The 9,748-nt window shown below is 36.5% G+C and overlaps 1 protein-coding gene across 1 annotated transcript; it reads right to left on the bottom strand.

Moving 5' to 3' along the window:
- Positions 1-868: 868 nt before the first annotated feature.
- LOC144660256 (fibroblast growth factor 1-like) lies at positions 869-3,398 on the bottom strand. Its single transcript, XM_078520860.1, has 4 exons — positions 3,322-3,398; positions 2,257-2,551; positions 1,633-1,736; positions 869-1,238 (listed from the first exon to the last, which is right to left on the bottom strand). Exons 1-4 carry the CDS (start codon positions 3,337-3,339, stop codon positions 1,035-1,037), a joined length of 621 nt encoding a protein of 206 aa, XP_078376986.1. The 5' UTR covers positions 3,340-3,398; the 3' UTR covers positions 869-1,034.
- Positions 3,399-9,748: the final 6,350 nt, after the last annotated feature.

Raw genomic sequence — 9,748 nt, 5'->3', positions numbered from 1 at the left:
GAAACCCTACTTCAGTCGAGCAGAGGAAATGCTCGAATTGTTAGAAATTCAACTTAATTCTTATCATAGAGGAAAAGATGGCTTGAAAACCGCTTCGGAAAACGAAAACCTTTTAGGCATTGGTGGTTAATTAACAGAATATATATATAAAGGAATGGTCTAGCAAATAGTTTGCAGTGGCCATTATCGAGTTGCTGTTTACTCCACGTTGAAATTTTGTACCAGAGGGCCGGGTAGTGTGGAAGAATGGCAAGAAGCATTCTGTAATATTTTTGCGCAAAGAAAAAACCTCGACCTGAAAATTTCGCACAAGTAAGGGTACGTTTTTTTTAATGGTGATAATTTCACACAGTTGACAACATCTTTCAATTTTTACAATAGCTTTTATTTTTTGTTACTCAAGGATTACTTTACAAAATTAAATGTATACACACGTTAACTACTTAGTTTACATTTGTACACACACTGCTAAGCTAAACGCTCCAGTATTTCAAATAAATACTGATATTACATCAATGGCGTTGACTGATGTCCTTAAATATAAGGAATTATAACCGATACTTTAGTTGTAAAGTAAACCAATGACCATTTTAGAAATGGCTGTATGAACGAAATTTCAGCATGTACAATAATGCTCTTGATATAGAAACCTATTTAACACACTTTTGAGGTAAGAAGCATAAAATGAATGTTACAAGCATTATGAAACACGAATATATTTGCAGAAACCTGTCATAAAATTTGAGTTTGTTCCTATACCTGCAGCTTACTATCGACTACTTGTCACGCAAGGCTTATATCGAGGGAGGCGTATTGCGTGACGACCCGTGTAACGTATGCTTCGGGCTCAATACAACTCTATTTAGTTAAGCGTTCATTGCAAAAATGATCTAAGATTAAAAAATGTAATTTTGCTTCCCATTTGATGGGAATAAAATGAAGAAAAAACCTTAATTTAGTAATCTTACTCTTTAGAGTATGATATTAGAATATTAAATTATATTTCGTTGCTAGGCAACATGAACACATTTTTGTTAACAGCTATCTGCTGTGAGGATCAAAAATTTGACCTTATTTTGTGCGCTCGTGGTGAATTTCCCATTCCGTGCTTTACCGTTTCGTCCAAGTGATATAAATGTGTCATATAGCGCTTTTCTGTAGAACTTCGCTGAGGCAAATGTATGGAATGAAGTGCTTTGCATTGTCTGCCTGAAAATTGTTTCGTCATTGGTTGAATTCTGTGAAAAATACAAAGAATTGATTAAAATTAAGAATGGTTAAATTACGATGTCAGTTTAGGACCATTAACGTTGTTGCTGAACAACTCGCTTAAAATCTCGGTCCAGTCCTTACCCCGTCCTTACGAGTACCATTTACTGTTAACTCCACCCTAGCACACCCATACCCCTCCACCCACAACAACAACAACAACAACAACAACAAATTAAAGAACAAGGTCGGTCAAAAGAGAGGTATGAATTTAGCGCAAATCTTCAATCTTGTATTTCAAACATCGATTTAAATTCTTGTAACACTGTCCAGTGCAAAAGCGCATTCCAAAATGATACTTTAAAGGTAGTGTGTTTGGTTTCTCTGTTTTTTTTTTTTAGTAAGTTGAAATTCGTAACTTACCGAAGAATACAAGTTTCCTTCGCTGTTCATTGCAACAAAAAGACCAGTTTCAGTTCCTTTAATACGCTGAAGACCACCTCCCATTGACTGCAGCTCAAGTTTAGCTAAAAAGGTAAATAAAAATACAGTGAGAAGACATTATTTGGTAAACATCTTGAATCTCATAAAGGGGCTAGCTTACGGTATTTTAGGTAATTCTATTTATTTTCGTTAATTAAGAGCTCTAAACTTCAAATTGGCAGGGCAAATGTCTTTTATTGGCAAAATCACGGCCACGTAACAAACAAGGATGATTTTCGACCATTGTAAATGACACTTTCATACAAACTGAGATAAACTTGAAAAAAGGCGGGCAGACGTTTTTCAAGTTTACCCAAACGCAATCCGTTTTAATCTTCTCGAATTTTGTCCATCCATGCTCCTTTTTGGCCTTTCTGTGTTTCTTTTAAGTTCTTCTACAGTTTTAAACCGTTATTGTGATATTTCAGTTAATTCTATACCAGTTAGTCGGTGCCGAAATTGCCTAAAATTGCGTGACATAGCCCCTTTAACTTAACAAAAAGATAAAGCAAAATCCCCGTTATAGTACAGTATCCATTCACAAAACGAGAGTGAGTCTCTTACCATATTTACTTGCACAGCGCGAGGTTCCGTTAACCGTCCCATCACTAGCGATTTGAAGAAATCTTTGCGTCTTTCCAAACAAACGAACATCCATTTGAAAAGAAGGCTCGCCAGCCGCAATGGTGCTTATTTTGGGGTTGACTGAAAAAAGAGAACGACGCTGTCGTGACGAGAAAAGATCTGCCAGTCTCCAGGCTACAAGAGGATCAATTGAAGCTGGAGAGTGTTTTGTCGATTTAAGAACCGGGGCTGAACGACACACACCCAAAATGAAGATTACTAGAAGAATTGCGCTCTACGGAAACAAGGAAAACAGAAATTGTAAGTAAACATGTAATTAAGTTAGTTAATTAGTTAGTTAGTTAGTTAGTTAGTTAGTTAGTTAGTTAGTTAGTTAGTTAGTCCACATATCATCCCATTATTAGTTATAGTTAATTAAGTAAGTAAGTAATGTGTCAGTTGGCAGGTAGGAAGGAAGGAAGGAAATGGACTAATAAATTAAACAAGCAAACAATTAAAAGCCCGCTTAGTTAATAATTGATTAAAACGCTGACGTATTTTGTGTTATAATTGACTAATCCTGTGTGTTTCACAAAATTTACGGTGGCCAAATGACTAACTATTGACTGAACACATTGACAGCAGCTATTGGACGTTTAATTTTGGTCATACGTGTAAGGTTATGATTTAAACGGCTTCTATAGAGTTACCATAAACCTCAATTCGAAATTGCTACGGCTGCAAGCAATTATTTTTTTTCTAACTTAATCTAAGTTTGTTTTTTACGCAGGGAGAACATCAATTATATTTCTCTCTGTACCGAGTATCTTTTGATAAACCCGTAAATATGATCGATTGCATAGTATAAACAAATAACAATGAATGTGTCATCTTATACTACTAACGTAAATATGAAAGTTTGTTTTAACATCATCAATAGGAATTAACTATTGCGTTCCTGCAGGGAAAGTGACTTCGAGGAACGATCATAAAAAGGAAGCTGCAGCAAAGTTTTAGCAGCTAAATTCGTTAAGCCTGCAGTAATTTTGCACAAATAAAACTTACCATAGTTATTCTGTGCATCGTGGAAGAAAATTGTCAGTTAAGTTCAATTAAGAAGTTGTTCTCTGTACTTTGACTGTTTGCTTGCACCTCCACAAGTTTGCATTGCAGCCAGCTGCAAAGCCTTTTATAGCTGATCATTACAGCACTTTTGTGCGCTAGAATAGACACAAAGTAGCAGGCCATTTTTGCGTGGATGTTCTAATTCTTAAAGTATTTAAGGGGGAGGCAACCGCTTGAAACCAACTCCCTTTTTTTACCAGGAGAAAACTTTATCATTTAGTTTAACTTAACTGAGTTTACTCAATCATAAAATTATTCATGTGCGGAAACGGCCTAGTGAAGCGTGCATTTAACAATATGTTCCGAATACGTGGTCAGTGTATCGAGCTTGAATGCAACAAAGTTAACTTTTAACTGAAGGCGGGTTTAAGTCAAGTTTTCAAGACGAGTTAAGGCGAAACTTAGAAACATGGAATCGAAATTCGTAGTTTTCAGGTCGTTTTCTTTTTTACAAATTTGTTCAACACATCGATTATTTAACATTTCCTGTACGTAGCTCTAGAACGCGACCAGTGACAATGCAATTTACATGCTAATTCGCAAGTTGGAGTAAAGTGTCTAAAAATAGCAGTTTACGTTCCGCTTAAAGAATAACTAGGTTATCTACCTCCGGAAGAAGCGATATATCAAGCGAGTTAAATTACATTTATTGTTTTACAACGTGGCTAGATGTTTTGAAAAAACAAGAAACTTTGTGACGTCATTGAAGAAATTAAATTTTTTTCAAATATTCTGCCAAAAAACACAGTAGAATCGAGAGCAAGCTATATGCTCTTTGAAAGGGGAAATGATAAGCGTAGTGTCTAAAATAGGAACCCGCCAGGGGAAGTTAAGCTATATTTCCCAGTCGAGAATGACACATGACTTGGTAGAAACAAAAACGTTAACTTTTGATGCAATATCGGACATCCACCGGAAGTGGGTAACCGCAGTCAATATGAAAGGAAGTTAAGTGGAGTTCCGGGTTGGCAATTCAGACATCCGGTGGACCCACGTGCTTCAAGTGAGCTCACGCGAGCCTGAGCATAATGAGGAGAAAATTCTTTGCCTGTTAACGACTATTTCTATTTTATCAATTCACGGAACTTTGTCTGGAAATTTCTCTTCCTTCTACCGAAACAAATTTGAACTACGTTAAAAAGATTGAACGGAGTTTATGACCAGTTTGTGTGCAGGTGTAAGATCTTATCCAAAGATTAACATGTCACGAATTTGTTTCCGTTTTAAAACACGTAAAGAATACTAGAATATTCCATTAAGTTGTAAATGAATATTGGACGCTGAAGGACTGTGGGTACCTGTTATCTGAGCAGGCATATAACGCATGTTTGTATTTCAATTAAGTGAACGAAATTCATTTTTTCAGTTAATGATATTGCTCTCACGATTTATAACGCCTCGTGTTGTGAGCCTGATCACCGTATAATTTGTTCTATTTTGAAGAAAAGCAACAGTTCAAAAACATAAATAAAGATTTTTGTTTAAAAAACAAAAACAAATGAAAATTTAGTTGATTTGAGTTGACTTATAAAGCACCATGTTCTTCGAAAAACAGCAAAAGTCATTTTTTGCGGATTATGCCTGCTTCTTTTCTTCTAATTAAGGAACAAATCTCTCAGAAAAATTGGGAAATAAAATTTTCATGTTAACAGCAATCGCGAAAAATTAAAGCTCGCGGACTTAGAGGTAATTTCAAAACGATTTTTTAATCAACTTTTATTCGGTTATGGAATGCATGCACATTTCATATTCGCCAATAGCTCAGCAAAAATCCGTTAATTCAGTAAATTTCCAGCGTGACGACTCGTGGGCGTCTTTTCGCGACTTTTATTCAATCTCGCCACACAGTCAAAAATTTTGCAGTCAAGCATTTTTCAAGATTTTTTTGCAAATAAATCCGACCCAGATCTTTCAAAGCAATTAAAAGAGGACTTTTCTACGGAAGCTGGTAAGGTTTACACGTTGCCTCCTCCTAGTTGTCGATTCCACGTTCTCGCTCCCAAGTTGTCGATTCCACGTTGACGTTTCCAAGTTGTCGCTTCCAAGTTTTCGCTTCCACGTTGTCGCTTCCAGTTGTTGTTTATTTCTTTGCTCTAATAAGCATAATAAATGAATAGCCGTTACTAAAGGACACTGTCACCAGTTTCACTTCAAAATCTGGGGCCTGATTGACTACGTAGTGATCCTTGTCACCACGGTACTGAAGCGATAAAAAGGATAAGTGTCCATCAGGAACGCTCCAGTCAGGCTGAATAGCTGTCCCTGCACCTTCTCCCTCTTCCTTCTATACTTATCTTCTCACTTGTGCATTTCACGGAAGACTATTCACATTTTTTACTTTTACCGAAAACATTAATCCCCATGACAGTGTCCTTTAAACACGAATAACTTTCAAGATATAAGCTTGTGGGGTCGTGTGTAAACGAAAGGTAGATTAAAATAAGAAAATAATGGAGTTATTGAGTAAAAACTCGAATTTTAAAATAATTGATGAGAGTTCTGCTATACACAATAATAATAATAATTAGATATTCTACCATATACAGTGTCAGTAACAAGAACACTATTCACATGCCAACGACCTTCTGCGTTTGTGTGCTGCTTCGGCGAGTCAGGACTTTTACTGCCGACCTACGCTCAGCTAACAAAATAAAAATGCTTTCAGTACATTAGCTATAGACCTGAAAAGGATAAATCGTGTTGGAAAGAATTCGATTCTAAATTACATTACATAAACATAGAGTACTATATAAACTTTGAAACAACAAGGGCCATCTAAACAAATATCAGATCATTTTGTTAGAGCTTGCTGTATCTTTTATTTACATTGTTTAAGTCTCATAACAAGTCAAGTTAAGTTTGAGGTTGGTCAGATTTTCTGAGGGCCGCTTCTTTCGTGATGTGCTAATAACCGTGAAATTTTATTGCTACTTTTGAAACTGGCCTGGAGGGTCACTATTTTCGGTATATTAGCTTACAACCGTGAAATTTTATCGCTACTATTAGAGATATGGCTTCTACCGAAGTACTAGAACGGTCTGCGTGGACAAATATTAATTTCCATTACAAATTCGCCGTGTTGAAGCTCGTGCAAAATGCATATAATAACATACATTACCCACCATCTTAAAGTAGATGCATTATTGTGAAGCGAGGACCATATGATCTCAACTAGGGCACGCGAATCTTTGATAGTGCCGCGTTTTAACACGCGTTATATGAAAGACTCCTTAGCCTACTGAGGATCCGTACTCTGGAATACGCTTCCAACTAAACATAAGGATCTGGCAAATGTGACACGTCGAAAGGACCTCGTCCGCATGCTTAAAACTTCAGATGTTTTTATTGATTTCAATTTTAAAGTATAATCTGTGTCAACCACTAATTTTAAACAGAAAGATTTTACCTAGTTTTAGCGCTAGTTTTTAAATTAAATTCAAATGTAAATAGTTTTATAAGTTTAAATATTTTTAACTTTACTAATTTTAAAATCAAATTCAAATGTAAATAGCCTAATTAATTGTAAATATATTTTTAACTTTTAATACTTTTAATTTACACGACCCCACAAGTTTGTCAGTTTTATCTACATCGTGTTTTTAAATAAAGGCAACTTACTTACTTAGAGTACAGTCGCTATATTTCAACAACCATGAAATTTTTATCGCTACAGTGGAATCCCGCTTTCTAGCTCGAACCCTCGGTTTCTCGAAACTCCTGATTTCTCAAACCAATTTTCATTTCCCTTGGATACAAACTTCTCTGGAATTTTACTCCCGATATCTCGAAGCAATGTTCGTTCCCCCTGGAGTTTCGAGAAATCAGTATTCTACTGCATTAACAGAGGGTCAGAGGGTCGCTCTTCTTTCGTTTGGGAGATGCTAAATAACAACCGTTAAATTTTTATCGCATATTTCGAAGGGACGTCACTTTTGGAACCTTAAGTTAAAATTCTTGGCGTGCGTGTTGCTGGATGAATAACGATCAATATAAAAAAAGTGGTATACAGTCATTGTATACAATCATTGTAAATCCAATTTTCCATTAAACCACTTAAGACTTGACGAACACTCAAAGTGCTTGTAAACCACTAACCGAAGTTCTCCCATTAAACCCTCATCGGTATTTAAAGCAAAAGAAGAACTCAGTTTCTTTTCCATACCAGGAGATAAAAAAACAAAGAAAAAAAAACAAACAAACAAAATATAAATATTATAATAAAAACTGAACAACAAACAATTCAAAACAAGTACACGTTTGAAATAACTCTGAGTATTGGCGCGACATTTTTCGACTGTAGTTGAACCTCTATATATATCTCTTTCTCTGTATCTGTCCTGGGCAGACCTAACTGGCCTTTGCTGGGAGCTATTCCTCTTTCCGTCTTCCTTTAAGTATTTCAAAGTAAGGAAAACCACGGTCGGGCATAACACACCCCCACCCCCACCCTCACTACCACCACCACCCATACCCAATAGATTCGCGCTGAACACATTATTGCACTAGCTGATCATTGTGGAACTAGAAAGTCATCATGAACTCTAAAAAAGACAAACCCTGAGCAGCAAATGAATGAAGAGTACTGGATCTTTGTACACCTGTTGCTGTGAATATTTAAGATAGTTGACAAATTAGTATAAAAAATTAACCTTTTGGCTACATCACTGGCCATTTGTTTATCTTTCATGCCGTGCCATTCCATGGTTTTCTGTAGAAGTTTGCATATCCAAGATAAATTGAAGTGTTCACGGTTTCCTGATTCACGTTATAAGAGTTACCAATTCGAAATATTTCGAGTGGACATCACAAGTGATACTCACTACTTCCTAAACAAGAAAAGATTTTATTCGACGTGAATTTCATTAGACTTGCCACAAGTCGACTCTTTTGAGCGATAAAGTCGCGAGAAGCGAGCGACGCAAGTCGCGAAAACGGGCTTTGAGAAAGTCTAGAATTTCATTTATTCTTGACTGAAAGCTAGACTCTGTTTGTTTGTTTGTTTGCTTGCGACTTACTTAGAACACCTACCGAATGATGTACTATAATATGTAGCAGGTGAGGAGATTTGAAGTGGAATACCCTAAGTGGTATTGAATCCCTTACGATAACTAGCCATGTCAAGAGAGTCCCCCCTCCCCATCCCCCACGTAAATGTTAATCGTATGGGTGTGTATTAAGCTTGTGAAAAGCGTAGATTTCAAATGATAGAACGCATTGAAAACGGTACTTCACTATGGTCTTAAAAGTATCATATAGAAGCACCGTATAGAAGTTACATTTCCTGCACACTTCGAAAATCCAGACGTTTAATATCCCGCCCCCTGATTTCCCACGGCCCATTTTTCCACTTGAGCTTTTTTTTTCACTTCACGCATGGCGGATTTACACAAAAAAGGCAAGTACTGCTCGTTGTCTTGAGAGTATCCGCTTTCTTTTTTCGATTTCGTTTTACGCAACGAGAAAAGACGTCACGGAAATCGATGGTCAGCTCGGTTACACCGCAGACAGTCCACTCTCTGTGAGTGAAACAAGGCCGTGCCAGTAAAACACGTGCGCTGGAAGGTTCGATTCCGGACGGAATTTAAACATCTCAGCACGTAGGCAAGAGTTGAACCAAAATTTTGTATCACTGTTTCATTATTTCGCAATTTGCTTTTTATTTATTTTACTTTGAAAAATAGATTTTGTGTTCTTTTTTTGTCTGTTAAGAAAAGAGTCTGACGAGAAAACCTTTCGGTTAATTTAGCCTTCAGCTTTAATATAAATAAAACTTACGAGTTAGTTTTGTTACGTATAATTTCTCTTGTTTCGATCAGTGCGTTTTTGTCTGTTTGCATTTTAGTTGTAATGAGTAAAAATAAACTTGAATTGAATCCGTGATATTTTCAGCAGAGCACGCAGCTCCGCCCACACAGCTAGAAGAAACTAACACAAAGACGAATATCTACAATCGTTCATCACCGTTTGTCGGCTGCTTAAATAACTAAGATTTGTACCGAGTACAGTTCCAAAGTGCTGGCAGATTGAATAATCACAGATCTAAAACGTCAATCTTGCTCCTGATCTTCTTTTTCGAAGAAACGCTGCAGCAATAAGTAAGCTTTAGTAAGCGACCTTCCACTCTCAAGTAAGGTGAACTTGTCTTAAAGAGATTGTGCATGTCACGGATTTTAGCCAAAATTAAGACATGGAGAATGACCATCAAATTCGTGAAATATAAAAATAATCGCTTAAAACAGTGAAGCAACATTTCAATAACACAGCAAATACAAAATGAGGTACGGATGGCAAAAAGTGACGAAAGTTGAAACGGATTACGATATGGGTTTTTGAAATACTGTTGGGCTGAACAGTTTTCAAAGTTAGT

Source organism: Oculina patagonica, chromosome 7 (genome assembly GCF_052425735.1).
Source record: "Oculina patagonica isolate OP01 chromosome 7, crgOcupat, whole genome shotgun sequence".
In the NCBI taxonomy this organism is placed as follows: Eukaryota; Metazoa; Cnidaria; class Anthozoa; order Scleractinia; family Oculinidae; genus Oculina; species Oculina patagonica.
This window is presented reverse-complemented; position numbering and strand designations above follow the sequence as displayed.